The sequence below is a fragment of the Astyanax mexicanus genome, chromosome 4 (genome assembly GCF_023375975.1).
Source record: "Astyanax mexicanus isolate ESR-SI-001 chromosome 4, AstMex3_surface, whole genome shotgun sequence".
Taxonomy (NCBI): Eukaryota; Metazoa; Chordata; class Actinopteri; order Characiformes; family Acestrorhamphidae; genus Astyanax; species Astyanax mexicanus.
The window spans coordinates 10,013,917-10,030,321 of NC_064411.1; the positions used below are offsets into that span (position 1 = coordinate 10,013,917).

Consider the following 16,405-nt stretch of genomic DNA (forward strand, 5'->3'; position numbering starts at 1 on the left):
TTCCTCTTTTCAAGAGAACATCTGTTCAGCATCCTTCCTCCTGTAGGCACGAGGCATGTACAAAAGTGCGAGTCAAGAGAGACTTGGGGCTCTCTGACTTCCTCATCTGCTATCGCTTGCTTGCTTGTATTTTTCCTTTTGCAACTTCAAAATAAAAACTTTCTCCTTTTTGGCATCCCGGCTCGTTGACTGTCTTTGTCGATTTCCACGACACAAATTACACTTGTATGCAAATTATATGAAAATGAAACCATTTAAACATACTATTTTCTGATACATCATTATCAGAATTATAATGCAGACTTATAAGCTCAGAAACATACATAAACCGTTTTATCACACTGTTTCATGTGCATATTTTTTTGAACTACTTTATAATTATTTGGATTTTATGTCTTTTTATATGACATAAAAGCTAGAAACAGCATATGTTATACATGAAATGCAATTTTGTGTTTCCATCATTATATACCTGTAAAAGGTGACCATATTTTGCTACACATATTCCCATATAGAGGGTGTAAATACCATGAATGTAATAATGATGTAACCAGATTTAAGAAGGGGTGCATTTCCTTGGAGGCTGACTGAATATCTAGTACTAAAAGTATTTCTTGGTTGGGTGTACAGTTATAGGGGGTGCTTTATAAGGTAGATCTGCTGGGAAATATTGGGAATATTTTAATATGAATTATGTTTATTTAATTAATACATTAGCCCTATATTACTAAATAATCATAACTTTGACGCGCATATCATGCTTCACAGTATATTTGAATTTGATATGGTTTTTATAACACACAGAGACAGTCGTCTTGTTTCAGTAAAAGGTTTATTTCCTTTATTCATGACTGGAATTTACTGTATTTATGTTCGTTTGGTAGCAAAAACTAAAATGCGGTGGAAAGCCTCCGTGTCGCGCCGCGCGCTCTCCCCGCACAGAGGAATCTCGCAGCGCAGAGCCGAAAGCTGTAACACTAGAAAATTAATAATAAGCAGGTTAGAAACGTAGATAACTGACGGTGATCATGCATGATCTGTTATGAGATCCTGAGATCACCGTCATTTATCTACGTTTCTAACTGACGGTATGTGCTCTTTTCCCTCCGTGCCCTGCGCTGCAGGCCAAGCAGTTACAATTAAAATCAAAATACTGCGGCTTTAATCTCGTAATATTACGACTTTAATCTCGTTATATTAGACTTTATTCTCTAATTAAGAGTTGCCCTAAAACGCCACCGCAGAAGGCATGAACATCGCCGGAGACTGTGTTTATCCTGCCTGTGCATGCATGAACTAGATATAAGAGTTGGCTTAATCGTTCGCTGGAATAAAAGAAATCGTTCGCTCGATTTAATTTTTTTTTTTTTACCCACGGCCCCTCCCGGGCTCTGTACTAGCCAGCAATAAGCTAGCTAGCTAGCTAAATTAATCAGAATAAGCAACAAAATACAAAACTTTTTACTTAATAACTAAGATAAGGTTAGATACAAGTTACCTAGCTGCCTCAAACTTTAATTCAATCAAATAACTTAAACTGAGATCCACCAAAACACTAGCTTAGCTTATTCGTTTTCAGTCAACAGTGTTCGATAGATAATAATTCTCACACTCTGTCTTAAATATTTATCTTAAAATGTAGAGTTAAATTGAGTGATGGCCCTTTTGTACATAAATAATAACCAAATTCTGCTTACCATTTCCTATGGTCTCCGTTTCCCCATCTGTGAATTTGCGCCTTTTCGCTCCCTCGCATTCATTGGTAGACATGCGCAGATGAGTTCTCTTTCTTTTTTTTTAATTAAGGGGTGAAAATAGCCTTGCTGTGTGGCACGTGCTATTTGCACCCGGGTGCAAATAGACACTCCGTAAAAACAATTAAGAAACTACATTATTTGGATATTCTTAGTAACTTTGGAGATTAAAAAAACCATAAGCAACATTTAATATTCAATAAGGAAAAGATAAGAGAGTATAAAACTTGAGTAATACAACAACCAAATATCCCTCTATATCCCTCTATAGTAACAGATTTTTAATTGGACTGAACCATAGACAAACAAGAACACCAGCAGAGGGAGTGAATGAGCCTGTAACCTTACTGCGCAACAGTAACTAACCTAAAAACTGAGCTCTGTCTCACAAAGAATGTCCTGGAATATTCAAACTTACAAGACATACAAACATAACATGGAATTCTATACACATCATCCCTGGATAAGAATAGTTTTGCTGAACCTGTAAAATCCATTGTTAAATACAGTTCATATTTGTTTCTGGTGGAATTTATGATTTGCGCTTTTAATTGCCATGGGACAAATTTGGGACATTTTTCTCTCCTGTGTGAATGCGCTGGTGTTTTTTGAGATCACTCTGTTTAGTAAAACTCTTCCCACAGTCTGAGCAGTGATATGGTTTTACTCCAGTGTGAATGCGCTGGTGACTTTTGAGATTACTCCGTTTAGTAAAACTCTTCCCACAGTCTGAGCAGTGATATGGTTTCTCTCCTGTGTGAATGCGCTGGTGTTTTTTGAGATCACTCTGTGTAGTAAAACTCTTCCCACAGTCTGAGCAGTGATACGGTTTCTCTCCTGTGTGAATGCGCTGGTGATTTTTGAGAGTACTCTGTTCAGTAAAACTCTTCCCACAGTCCGAGCAGTGATGCGGTTTCTCTCCTGTGTGAATGCGCTGATGCCGTTTGACAGTCTCCAGTTGATTAAAGCTCTTCCCACAGTCTGAGCAGTGATGCAGTTTCTCTCCTGTGTGAATGCGCTGGTGTTTTTTGAGATCACTCTGTTGATTAAAACTCTTTCCACAGTCTGAGCAGTGATGCGGTTTCTCTCCTGTGTGAATGCGCTGATGCCGTTTGACAGTCTCCAGTCGATTAAAGCTCTTCCCACAGTCTGAGCAGTAATAAGGTTTCTCTCCTGTGTGAATGCGCTGGTGTTTTTTGAGATCACTCTGTTTAGTAAAACTCTTCCCACAGTCTGAGCAGTGATGCAGTTTCTCTCCTGTGTGAATGCGCTGATGTATTTTAAGTTTACTCTGTGTAATAAAACTCTTCCTACAGTCTGGACAGTGATATGGTTTCTCTCCTGTGTGAATGCGCTGGTGTTTTTTGAGATCACTCTGTTTGGTAAAACTCTTGACAGAGTGCTGATGTTTCTCCATGTCGGGACTTGGCTTCATTTGTCTTTTAAATGTAGCAAACAATTTCTGCGTGTTCTGGAGATACTTCAGGAAGGCTTCTGCTTTACCTCTTTCAGTAGTTTAACTTTGCTCTTAGTTAAATATCCTGGTTGTTGGTGATGAATTTCAGGAAAATATTTTAATTTCTGGAAAACACAAAGAAAAATGCCATTGAATATTAAAATAAAAGCAGGTCAATTAACTAAAGAGATTCTAAGTCATTCTAAGTGAGTGATGTTACCCTTTAATCTGAAGCTTTGAGGCGTGTGCCGAAAAAACGACACACATTGGTTCAAATCACATTGCCGATGCTTGATTTGTTCTTCATCACGACAGATGATGTCCAAAGCTTTTTCCTTTAAACCAATTTATAAAAGTTTCCACACATTAACCAAATACATTAATCCAAATCAATGCTTCACAAACCTGATTTTTTTTTTAACAACTCCTGATAACAGTTCATTATTTTCCACCACACTGGCTTCAGGCTAACAGTGATATGCGCTCCTGAGTTCAAGATGTGTTTTTTGGAAATGTTGATCCGATGCAGTTGTCTTGTTGGTGCAGGGAATTGTAGTTCAAAATAAAATCACAGCAAAATAATGACCTCTTTACTGTTACAACACATCAACCAACCTCCAACAGGAGTGTAAAACATAAGAGTCTCTTTTGTTTACTAAAGGTTAACACAATTATAACAATTTGTAAGAATTCATATTATTTTATGTAGTTCTTTTTCAATTATTTTTGTAGTCTTTTTAACCTCTTACACAAATGTTTGTGTATTTTTGTCAAGTTGCTCAAAGTGTGATTCTTCTTATTATTATTATTATCAAATTCATGTTTTTGTTATTATTATTATTATCATCATTATTAAAGTATCAGCAAAAGAGCAGCTGGAGACTGTATTCCACAGTAATGGTTTAACTGGGATTTCTTAAAAACAGCGGGGCTAAAGATGTTGTAATTTGCTAATATTCGTGTTTGTTATTACAGTGAAATAGCAAGTTTTCTGTTAAATCAGTAAGCTAATAAATGGTACTTGTGAAATTCCTCTTCTTGCCTGAACTTTTCCTCACTATAATCACTAAATCTTTCATTCTTACATTTAATATTTTACAAGTGGACTTTTATTTTGGCGGGAGAGTCACATGACTTACCAGCAACTTACCAGTGGAACCGGATTAAGTAAAGGAAAATTAACTAAACTAAACTAAATTAGTGTAACTAAGAAATGTGTAGAGACTGATCACACAAACTTAAAAAGGAATTTCCACAGAACTGATTTATCTCAGGTGTGTGTTAGTGATGTGGGGGAGGGGGGGCAGGAGTGTGAGGTTCCTTTATCCTGTGTATGATCTGTAAAGCCCCCCCATCCCCAGCTCCGCGACCCCCTACTGCAGACTGCTGAGCAGAGCTAGGAGAAGATCCAGTGCTGGTGGTGTAAATGCTGCACATGCTGAAGGTGCTGAAGGTGGTGTTGATGTGGGTGTAGGAGTGAATGTAGAACAGCGTGTTGAAGAGAGAGAGAGAGAGAGATTCTACCTTCTTTAGTTCAGCTGATTCTGCTCTTCCTCCGCTCCAGCTACAGACCCCGGAAGCTCAGCGTCATCCGGGTTATGTAGAGCCCCGCCCCCTCCCCCGCTATATCACATTATACCCCATCACCGCTAGAGGGAGCCCGCGAGGGAGTCCTCAATGCATGGAGCTGAATGGAGCTAAACAGCTAAAACTCTCATTTAAAACACTGTATAACTACTTCTCTGGGGTTTTCCTTTAATTTTACAAAGTAGAACAAAGTATTTCACTAAAATAGGAAAGAAAACGTACCTCTATATTTCCATTTTCTAAAACTAATGTTTTGTATTCAGTAGATTTACTAGCATTACTGCTACTGATGCTGGAGTTACACCCAGAGCTCATTTAAATGGATTAAAACTGCAGTTTATAAGCTTTAATAATTATCTCTGCGGTGATGCAACTTGTCTCATTTCTTTTATTGTTGAGATTGTGTAAATATGAATGAGGGTTTGTTTAAATGTTTTCTTCTTGTTGGTACTTACATAGATAGATAGATAGATAGATAGATAGATAGATACTTTATTGATCCCCGGGGGGAAATTCTTGGCATCCAGCAGCAGGTTACACAATACACAAAGTTAAAAAAGATAAAATATAAAATATAAAGATACATATAAATACAATCAAATAAGAAATAGAATATACAGTGTAAATGTACAGTCTTCGTGTGTGTGTGTGTAATGGAGATGGAGAATGGAGGTAGTGCAGTTGAACACAATAGACAGTGAACACCAGTTGATGTGCATAATGTGAGGATAACTGATGTCAGCCAAAAAGAAAGTGCAAATACACAGTTATATAATAATTTAAATTAAATTAAGCAGTGCAAAAGATACGTAAACAGTGCAAAAGATACGTAAACAGTAGATGAATTAACTAGTGAATGAACTACTAGTGCAAAATATGGTAGAACTATAAAAAGTGTTCTAGGCATCAGCAAGTCTGAGAGTGTGTCCATAGCTGGGGGTGTGTCCATGGTGTGGCCAGAGTGGCCGGAATGAAAAAGTTTCACAGAGTCTTTAGTTTGCTGTGCTGAGAGGAGTTGAACAGTCTTATGGCCTGAGGAACAAAAGACTTTCGGAGTCTGTCTGTGGAGCAGGACTGGGACAGCAGTCTGCCGCTGAATGAGCTCCTCTGCCTGGTGATGGTGCTGTACAGAGGGTGGTGAACATTGTCCATGATGTTCAGCAGCTTACTGAGGGCTCTCCTCTCTGCCAGTGGTGTTAAGGACTCCAGCTCTAATCCCAGCACAGAACCAGCTTTCCTCACCAGCCTGTCCAGTCGTCCAGCATCCCTCTTGCTGATGCTGCCTCCCCAACACACAACAGTGTAAAAGAGGACGCTGGCTACCACAGACTGGTAGAACATCAGGAGGAGTTTCTGGCAGATGTTGAAAGCCCTGAGCCTTCTGAGGAAGTACAGTCTGCTCTGAGCCTTCCTGTAGAGGGAGTCAGTGTTCACTGACCAGTCCAGCCTGTCGTCCAGGTGCACACCAAGGTATCTGTAGGATTTGACCACCTCCACGTCGACCCCCTCGATGGAGATTGGCCGCTGAGCAGAGGGCCTGGACCTCCTGAAGTCTATGCACATCTCCTTGGTTTTGGAGATGTTCAGCTGCAGATGGTTCATCTTGCACCACATCACAAATTCCTCAACCAGGCTTCTGTACTCCCTCTCATCATCATTACGCACACACCCCACAATTGCAGTGTCGTCAGAGAACTTCTGCATGTGGCATGACTCCGAGTGGTATTTGAAGTCTGATGTGTACAGTGTGAACAGGACTGGAGAGAGAACAGTCCCCTGTGGTGCTCCTGTGCTGCTGATCACTGTATCAGAGGAGCAGTCCCTGATCCTGACATGTTGTGGTCTCCCAGTAAGGTAGTCAGTGATCCAGGTGACCAGGTGCATATCCACCTCCATCTCCATCAGCTTGTCTCTCAGTAGTAGGGGCTGGATGGTGTTGAAGGCACTGGAGAAGTCGAAGAACATGACCCTCACAGCACCTCCCCCCTTGTCCAGATGAGAGTGAGCTCTGTGCAGGAGATAGAGGATGGCATCTTCCACTCCCACCTTTTCCCGGTACGCAAACTGCAGTGGGTCCTCAGCATGGTGGACCTGAGGTCTGAGTTGGTCCAGCAGCAGTCGCTCCATGGTCTTCATCACATGAGATGTCAAAGCAACAGGCCTGTAGTCATTCAGCTCCTTCGGGTGTGCCTTCTTGGGAACAGGAATGAGACAGGTTGTCTTCCACGTGGCAGGAACTCTCCCTATACGCAGACTCAGGTTAAAAACATGTTGGAGGGGCTCACCCAGTTGAACAGCACAAGCCTTGAGCATTCTGGGGCACACTCTGTCCGGGCCAGCTGCCTTCCTGGGGTGAAGTCTCCTCAGCTGTCTCCTGACCTGGTCAGCAGTAAAGGTTGGTGGACTGGAGGAGATGATTTGTCTGCCAGTTGATAGTGTTGATGGTGGTGATGATGAAGATGGTGGAGGTGAGGGTGATGATGGTGCTGATGAAGATGGTGGAGGTGAGGGTGATTGTGCTGATGGTGATGAAGATGATGATGGAGGAGGTGAGGGTGGTGGTGGTGGTGGTGATGATGATGACGGTGATGATGTTGATGAAGATGGAGGTGAGGGTAATGGTGGTGGTGATGAAGATGGTGGAGTTGGAGTTGAAGGTGATGGAGATGGTGGTGATGATGGTAGAGATGGAGAAGATGTTGGTGATGCTGCAGGAGGGTAGGAGGAGGGGGCAGCAGGAGCAGGACAGTCAAACCTGTTGTAAAAGTTGTTGAACTGGTTTGCTCTGTCCACACCGCCATCTACTGGGTTGCCGTTGTTGTTCTTGCACCCAGTGATGGTTTTCATTGCACCCCAGACTTCCTTCATGTTGTTGTCTTGCAGCTTTCTTTCCACCTTCTTCCTGTAAGACTCCTTGGCCTCTTTAAGACGTACCTTGAGTTCCCCCTGTACGCGCTTCAGCTCTACCAAGTTTCCGTCTTTGAACGCCCTCTTCTTTTGGTTGAGGAGGTCCTTGACGGAGCTGGTAATCCAGGGTTTGTTGTTTGGAAAGCAGCGTACAGTCTTTGTGGGAACAGCAACATCCATACAGAAATTCAAGTAGTCCGTAACACAGTGAGTCACCCCCTCAATGTCCTCACCATGTGGGTGCAGCAGCACGCTCCAGTCAGTGGTGTCATAGCAGTCCCTTAGGGCTTCTTCTGCTTCAGGAGACCAGACTCTGAATGAGCGTGTGGTAGTGGAAGATTGTGATCTGATTTCCTCAGCGGTGGTAGTGGAATAGCCCTGTATGCATCCTTCACATTAGCATACAGCAAGTCTATGGTCCTGTTTTTCCTGGTGGGACAGTCCACAAACTGGAAAAAGGCAGGCAGGGTAGAGTCCAGCGTTACGTGATTAAAGTCACCAGTGATCACATAGAAGGCGTCAGGGTGCTGTGTCTGCAGCGCTGCGACGGTGGAGTGGATGACGTCACACGCCGCCTGCACGTCCGCTCTCGGCTGGATGTAAACACACACGAGGATCGCGTGAGAGAGCTCCCGCGGCATGTAATAAGGTCGGAGACTCACCGCTAACAGTTCAATATCCCGACAGCAGATCACCTCCTTCACGTACACATGTCCAGGGTTGCACCATCTGTTGTTAATAAACAGCGCGATTCCTCCACCTTTCCGCTTCCCGCAAAGCACCGGGTCCCGATCCGCCCTCACTGAAGAAAAGCCGGGTAGCTGCACGTTAGCATCCGGCGTGTCGGGGGTGAGCCAGGTCTCGGTGAAACACAGCATGCTACACTCCCTGTAGAGCTTCTGATTCTTCACCAGACAGGCTAGCTCGTCGGTTTTGTTGGTCAGTGAGTTAACATTCCCCATAACCACCGACGGAACTGAGGGTTTGTACCTCCAGCGCTGCTCCGACTTCTTAGCCTTTAGCTTAGCCTTTAGCATAGCGCCGGCCCTGCAACCTCGGTACCTCCTTCTCAGATCATCCGGTATTGTGTGGACAATGCCCCCACGTCCCGCGGGTCGGAGGGCTAGCAGTTCTTCCCGGGAATAAACACGGTATTCCTCGCTGCCCCGCATATTTACACCAAAAATATCCTTAGGATATGAATAAGATGCACACTAGACGTGTGTAGTAGCACAGAGACGATAAATAAACGTAAAAAAAACTCAGAAAAACACACAAAGAGACGGAGCTACTGGAACAGGCAGCCACTCGCGTCGGCGCCGGAAGTAGATGAAAATAGTAATCTACTAAAATAAATAGGAAAACATATTTAAATATAACTGGAACTTACTTGGGTTGTGGGGGCTGCTACTAAATGGTTGTTAGAATTGGGTTAACTGCACTTACATTAAACTCTAAAATTAAAGCAGCAATTGCAGTTCTGGACAGTATGCAGATCTCATTAGTCTTAATAATGAAAAGGTAGGACATTTTTCATGTTCTTTCTGTTTACAACTCACTCTGAGGAATTCTGAGCACTTCAGAGCACTGACTGGTGTGTCACGGGACCGTGTAGGGTACTACAATCAAAAGGGTTGCATTATTGAATACTACATACTGGGCGGTGTGTAGTATGCAGTACATACTAGTGCAGTATGCAGTATAGTAGTATGCCATTTCGAATACAGCCTAGGACTGAGATAAAGTGAGCTATGGCTAGCTGCTCACTTTCTCTTATTATGGCTAGACACTGAAAGCAGGTTTTACCTCTTTGAAAACTTGAATGATCTTAATTTGTACATCCGAGTATCAATTAAAGACATTTAAGGTATTTTTTCTGAAAGAGAACCGCGTTTAGGTGTTGGCCAGCCTTCATGTTTGGTAATTATAACTAGAAAGCTAGCTAGCAGCCACAAAGTGAGCCTCTGAGATTATCAACGAATAAACGTATAATAATAAAAAACGTATCACCATAAATACATGATATACAAATAAACATATTCCATATTATCATACATCACATAAAACATTACTTATTCCCATACAATATGAAAAGTGACTTTATAATATCGTAATTTATCACCACCATATCCACCACATCTTACCTCAGAAAGAGCTGAATAACTTTCCAGTTGCACAAGCTTCACTTTATTCTGTTCAATGAATCAGTAGGAGTCGAATCACAAGAATAACTAAACCTAACTGTTTTTAAAACTTCACATTTTACAATTTTATATCATAATAAATGTATGGTCAACATTTTCTAAATAAGACTAACCGAGTCTCCTAAATCTGAGTGACTTATAACTTTTGTACATTGTACATTGAGGTTGTTCTGAAGTGATCAATCAACCGAAGCTTCCTGAAGTTGACAGCAGATTGATTCATTTCCAGCAATAACTTTATTTTTAATATACAAAAAAAGAACAAAATAAAACAATACTTATAATGCACACAAATGTTTTTTTATGTTAATGATTTAATTATATAAGTATTTCATTGTTGTACATAGATATGAACATCTGTGTGTGTAGTATGATGTGAGGTAGTGCAATTGGCTAAATAAATAAACACTTTTCCAAGGCAAAAACTCAAGTGAACAACAGAATAAAAAAAATAATAGAAAAAAAAAGTTCCGAAAGCAGAATGGTTGGTTGTTAAGGTTGAACTGAAATGGACTTAGGTTGTAGTGAATCATGATAACAAATACAAACATTTGTTGAATAGCCCACCTACATTCTTCCCAGCATTCTGTAATACAGCGCTGTTAGCTAATGCTCCCAACAGACCACAATGCTAGTGATAGGGGCATAGCTTAACCCATACAAAAAAAAACACTATTTTTACACCATTAACAACAAACTCAAAGTAGCTCCACACTTCACTGGTAGAATTCCAAGGATGATGATATTTAAAGCAAGGCAGTGAGAACTTTAAAAGTACACAGATAGTTTATTAAAAACACTGTTTATACACACAGTGCCTACAGATAGTTTATTAAAAACACTGTTTATACACACAGTACCTTCAGATAGTTTATTAAAAACACTGTTTATACACACAGTTCCTACAGATTAGTTTATTAAAACACTCTTATACACACAGTACCTTCAGATAGTTTATTAAAAACACTGTTTATACACACAGTTCCTACAGATTAGTTTATTAAAGCACTCTTATACATACAGTTCCTTGTCGTAGTTAAGCCAGGAAAGGTCTGAAAATTAATGTTGGGGAAATGCATAACTTTCCAGTTGTTGCTGAAAATATCTCTATAATATTTATGCATTTTTAAGCATTTCTTGTCAGTTGACTTATTGTGGCTTGACTAGCTGAAGGTATTGTGTATATAAACTATCTGTGTATATAAACTATCGCACTGTATTTCGGAATGTTGGGGGAGATCGGAGGTGGGCTATTCAACCATAGTTTATACTCGTTATTGACTACAAATCAAGTCCATGTATATAACTTCTCCCCTAAACTGAAAAGGAGAAAACAGGGGATGGAAAAACAAACAGATTATGGGTCAGATTAGAACTGGATTTGTATGTGAAAAGACATTTTTAAGGCCTTATGCCTCTGTAAAGGCTGGGCTGCCAATAGAACAAATAACGACTCCCTCATAGGAAATGTTTACGATGATTGGAAGGCGCTTAATTAGCTGATCAGTACATTGTGTGGAACGATGAGCTTCTCCATATCTTCTGTCAAAAGGAGAGTGGTGTTGCTTCCCACAGAGACTCCAACCACCACAATCCCTCTTCTGTTTTTTTCTCAGGTTTCTGCAAGTAAAAATATTTTTTCCAGTTTTCACCATTAGACAGTTGAATACCGAAAAATTACAGTATTTCTCATTTGTCAATATTTCCTGGGACAGCACGGAAGAAATGACACTTTAATGTAATCTAAAGTAATCAGTGTACATCTTGTATAACAATGTGAGTTTGCTTTGCCCTTGAAACAACTCAACACACAACCATAACAACATTAACACCACCTCCTTTAAACAGCTGCAGTAATAATTTACCTCACAATATTCAGATGTGTAATTTCTGTAAGCTGCAAGAGGGCAAGTTCTGCCAGCGCTGCCTCTCTCCACAGCGCCACCTCGTGGTGCTTTCCCTCTTCTTCTAAGATCAGTTCACCAACAGGAACAGCCCATCTCTAGTGGCTTGCATCCGGGTTGAAATTAGCTATGAAAAACATAGTGTTAAATAATGCTGTGAAAATACACTATAACCATACGGGGGACTAATTTTGTGGTACCACTTTAAAATAAGACTACCTTTATAAAGGGTTTATAAATGGTTTACAATTAGTTTATTAATGGTTACTAATTAGGATGTAAATGTCTTAAAAATCATTAATAGTCAGTTATAACACATACATAGAAAGGGCAACAATGACCTGTTATGAAATAATGAACCCACAGCCATCTATATTGTTGCCCTTTCTATATATGTGTTATAACTGATTATTAATGATTTTAAAGCATTTACAACCTAATTAGTAAGCATTAATAAACTAATTGTAAACCATGTATAAACCCTTTATAAAGTCTTATTTTAAAGTGGTACCAATTTTGTTTTGTGGAAGAATGTATTTAATTTACCCTTAACCATTTTATACACAGTCAAGTCAGAATATTATGACCAGCTCCATACACCATACACCTATGACCATACACTCACTGAGCATCTTTTTAGCTCCGCTGATCATAAAGGACACTCTGTAGTCCTGTATCTGTTTCTCTGTGTACTTTATTATTAAGTTTGCTGGGAAAAGTCAACTTACTGTTCTTCGTAATCTTCTTCTTATTATTATCTTATTCTGCTCTCAAAATTTAATCACTATCTCCTCCTACAGCTTGTGACGTAGAAATACTAAATTTAGCAGTATCGTAGGACCTATACCCGATTAGGTTGCTTGTGCTTTTTAAGCGATATATCGTACGTTTTTCGTAAAAACTTCGTAAACGTGCCCTTTTTTTCCCCATAGGAAAGGAATAGGGGACAACTTTGAACATCCACATAGGTCACAATTTTTGAGATATGAAGACAAAAATCGGACGTTCTTTACGGAAATTTCGACGATTTGACGTTTTCGTACAATTGTCGTACGAAGTTTCCCCATAGGAATGAATGGGGGGGCCTTTCTCTCCCCTGCTCTTCCAGTACTGTGTGTGTTTGGAGGAGCTGCTGTATGGAGCAGATACTGATCAAAAGTTTGGACACCCCGGCACCCCAGCCAGGGCTTAGCAACCAGTTAGCAACACCTTAGCAACCACCTGGAAAACATTAGCAACTGCATGGCAACCACTTTAGAAATGATAGCAACTGCCTAGCAATCAAATAGCAACAGTTTAGCAACCACCTGAAACACGTTAGCAACTGCCTAGCAACCACTGAGCAATCATATGGAGTTTGTTAGCAACTGCCTAGCAACCATGTGGAATATGTTAGCAACTGCCTAGCAACCACAATAGAAATGATAGCAACTGCCTATCAACCGATAGCAACAGCTTAGCAGCTTAGTAATCAAAAGTTTTTAGATTTCAGCATTTAATCAAAAGTTTTTAGATTTCAGCATTTAATCAAAAGTTTTTAGATTTCAGCATTTAACCGAACGTTTTTGGACTTAAGCATTTAACCAAATAGTTTTGGATTTAAGCATTTAACCAAAGGTTTTTAGATTTTAGCATTTCATCTAAAGTTTTAGCATTTAACCAAACATTTTTAGATTTAAGTGTTAAAATCCTCCACATGTGTTTAGGAAGAAAAATATGGAGAACATAACACATGGCTATCCTAAGTCAAAGAGCCAGCAGAGTTTAAGTAAGAAAGAGGAGAACAGGCAGTAAATAGCGGTACAAAAATCTGATTTAATTTTAGCTTCCCACCACTCATTTGCACATACAACAAACCATGGCAGTATTTACATTATTTACATATGCTGTATAAAACAACAAAGAAAGTACCACTCTGGGAAATGTAAACTATGGACGGTGCTACAGAAAAGAACACAACAAAACATAACCATATTAAACTACCTAAAGCCAAATTAAGTACAAAAAGAATATAAAGAAAAGATACTCCCTAACTAATAACCTAAATACAAGGGGTAGCACCCGCCCTCTTACCTAGGGACCGATACAAACAACTCCTACATGATGTAAAAATGTACAGGTGCACCTATTTTACCTGTTAGCATACCCAAGGTGGTACAGAGTTGTCTTTCAGCCAAAAAGAGGGATTAAGTTAACCACATCAGAGAAGTAATACAATAAAATTAGGCTACAAGAGCGCATTGGCCTTAAAGCATACCCCATGGTTCTCTCTCTCTGTCGGCCATCTTGGTTCAGGTCCTTTTGTAGTCTCCACCCACAACTCTCTCCCATGGCTCAGCTGAGAGAGAGAGAGCGAGAGATAGAGAGAGAGAGATACTGCACGTAAGCATTTAACCAAAAGTTTTTGGTTTTCAGCATTTACCCAAAAGTTTTTGAATTTTACCATTTAACCAAAAGTTTTTGGACTACTTCTCAGCCAAAGTATTTGTATTCCACAATTTAGCCAAGGTTTTGGGCTTTAGAATTCTACCAAATTTGCTCCATTGCTTCATCAGTAAAAAATATTTTAATTCCAATTTAGTCAAATAAACATTTTTACTGATTATAATTTTGCATAAAGTGGATTGGACAAAGAACAGATAAAGGTAATATATAAGATGTAAACAATATAGGTAAGATTGTGATATCAAGACTTGCATATTCTTATGTATTCTTAAGTATTATAAAAATGTGTTGGGGTTGTTGCTTTGTCTTGAGCCACATAGGTTAGGAGATGATAAGGAGATTCTGAGACTTCTGGTGGACTTTGGTAGTTCACTGGTGGTGCTTGGCAGGGTTCTCCGTGCAGTCTCTCGACTGTCCATTGTTGTTGTTGGGGTGTTGTTGTCCCTCAAACAGAAGTACAGACAAAAAATGGTTCATTTGTGATTAAAAGTAATTCCATAAATGTTGTTCTAAGACACTATAGGGTGGGCTTTAATTCATATTATCCCCCCCCCCCCCATATCAAACCCACTCCTATGCCCTTGATAGCAACAACCGCGACATCCACCACTTGCCAGCCCTCTGCCTGGGAAACCAGGAGTTTGGTGATACATTTCACTCGGATGGGAGACTCCTTTTTGTAGGGCGTCGTCGGCTGTGAAAACATTCTGTGTAAAGAAAAGAGCACAAACATACAAAATAATGTTTATACTGTTTAATTCATTATGTTTCACTTAATTTATTGTATTACCCATGATTAAACGGTTCATATTCTAATATTTTATCAAACTATATATTATTAAACTGTTTTTGGACTAAGTGGGGCTATTTTGCTGTTATTGTTCTGTTGTGTAACGCTTAGCACTGATTAAATATTACATAATAAAAAATAATATGAAAATAATTAAAATAGATATTTTTTTACTTAGCAGCACTTGTGTCCCCATTTTAAAGTGTCTGGGTGGAAACAACACCACGCATCTCTACCAAGCAATTAAAAAAGATATATTTTTATCTATTTTCATATTATTTAAATAGTACCAAGCGTTACATATACAGAACAATAACAGCACAATAGCCCCACAAAACCCAAAACAGTTTAATAATATGGTTTATTCTCCCAACCAATCAACAAATAAAATATTTGCATATGAACAGGTGAATCATGGGTACTACAATAAATTTGGTGAAAAATAACAAATATTTTATATTTAGTCCGTTGTGCTCTTTTGTTTGCACAGAATGTTTTCACAGTCGACGACTCTCTACTAAAAGGAGTCTCCCATCCGGGTGAAATGCATCACCAAACTCCTGGTGCCCCGGGCAGAGGACCAACAGTCGGTGGACGGTGCGGTTTTTGGGATGTCAATCAGACACATTCCTAAGTGATTACTTATTGGATAGAAAATGCTGTGTGGTAATCTGAAATTCTGTGCTGAGTATTTGTTTATAAACAGTCTGACACTCTTCTGAGGTAGAAATCAGACAAAGAATAAATCTGCTCTGGGAAGTCATTGATTCTGACCCACCTGAAGATGAAGGCAGGGGAGAAAAAATAAAAAAATTCCCGCACCGACCGCGCCGTCTGCGTCCTTAATAAAAACTTTTAAGAACCAGGGAATGGCGAATAGTTTTATACAGTGCATGTGATAATGTGGTTTACAAATCAGACATTAAAGATAATGAACGTCTAGCATGAACTATTATTTATATCGTCTCATTGCTGTGTGCATCTGTAACAAAACATTAATAGGAACTATTAAAATAAAGAAATAGATTTGTGAGCCTGTACATACATAAGTGTAAATCATCCAATACAGTGTTGGACGAAGTTTATATCACACTATCGTTTGTTTTGTTACAAACAGTATAAAAGCTACTGCCTGTGGCTAAATGGTGGAATGCCAATACTTTTGGCTGATTGAGCTGTGTTCTAAAACTTTTGGTTAAATGCTAATATCCAAATACCATTGAATAAATGGTGGTGCAGCACAGATATGCCTCTTTAAGGCTCAGTATAGCTTCAGTCCAGCAGTGTAAACTCTTAAAAGCAGAAACAGTTATGATCATAAACCACAAGCACATGTCTTTCTGAAAAATGCCAATTAT

General features: G+C 39.6%; 11 protein-coding genes across 14 annotated transcripts in view; 5 read left to right on the top strand and 6 right to left on the bottom strand.

Annotated features, from left to right (window-relative positions):
• LOC125801273 (zinc finger protein 239-like) overlaps nucleotides 1-4,769 on the bottom strand; it is a 256,548-nt gene extending 251,779 nt beyond the window's left edge. The window contains exon 1 of the mRNA XM_049477724.1: nucleotides 4,735-4,769. The gene's annotated coding sequence lies outside the window, so the exon portion shown is untranslated. The remainder of the gene's footprint in view (nucleotides 1-4,734) is intronic.
• Nucleotides 1-4,802, bottom strand: part of LOC125801434 (zinc finger protein 239-like) — a 223,537-nt gene extending 218,735 nt beyond the window's left edge. Inside the window, exon 1 of the mRNA XM_049478172.1 lies at nucleotides 4,735-4,802. The gene's annotated coding sequence lies outside the window, so the exon portion shown is untranslated. The remainder of the gene's footprint in view (nucleotides 1-4,734) is intronic.
• The window catches only part of LOC125801215 (uncharacterized), a 236,099-nt gene that overhangs the window by 190,384 nt on the left and 29,310 nt on the right, over nucleotides 1-16,405 (top strand). The window lies entirely within an intron of this gene.
• LOC125801280 (zinc finger protein 239-like) overlaps nucleotides 1-16,405 on the top strand; it is a 316,465-nt gene that overhangs the window by 189,560 nt on the left and 110,500 nt on the right. The window lies entirely within an intron of this gene.
• LOC125801206 (zinc finger protein 585A-like) overlaps nucleotides 1-16,405 on the bottom strand; it is a 308,944-nt gene that overhangs the window by 188,560 nt on the left and 103,979 nt on the right. The gene's annotated exons all lie outside the window — the stretch shown is intronic.
• LOC111190034 (zinc finger protein 239-like) overlaps nucleotides 1-16,405 on the top strand; it is a 250,622-nt gene that overhangs the window by 179,940 nt on the left and 54,277 nt on the right. The window lies entirely within an intron of this gene.
• LOC125801461 (gastrula zinc finger protein XlCGF49.1-like) overlaps nucleotides 1-16,405 on the top strand; it is a 256,787-nt gene that overhangs the window by 156,174 nt on the left and 84,208 nt on the right. The gene's annotated exons all lie outside the window — the stretch shown is intronic.
• LOC125801199 (zinc finger protein 271-like) overlaps nucleotides 1-16,405 on the top strand; it is an 883,173-nt gene that overhangs the window by 115,903 nt on the left and 750,865 nt on the right. The gene's annotated exons all lie outside the window — the stretch shown is intronic.
• LOC125801195 (zinc finger protein 585A-like) overlaps nucleotides 1-16,405 on the bottom strand; it is a 357,158-nt gene that overhangs the window by 40,657 nt on the left and 300,096 nt on the right. The gene's annotated exons all lie outside the window — the stretch shown is intronic.
• The window catches only part of LOC125801239 (zinc finger protein 484-like), a 241,143-nt gene that overhangs the window by 40,657 nt on the left and 184,081 nt on the right, over nucleotides 1-16,405 (bottom strand). The gene's annotated exons all lie outside the window — the stretch shown is intronic.
• The window catches only part of LOC125801558 (zinc finger protein 585A-like), a 198,612-nt gene continuing 184,081 nt past the window's right edge, over nucleotides 1,875-16,405 (bottom strand). Inside the window, exon 3 of the mRNA XM_049478392.1 lies at nucleotides 1,875-3,029. Within this exon, the coding sequence (XP_049334349.1) occupies nucleotides 2,302-3,029 (728 nt within the window). The 3' untranslated portion in view covers nucleotides 1,875-2,301. The remainder of the gene's footprint in view (nucleotides 3,030-16,405) is intronic.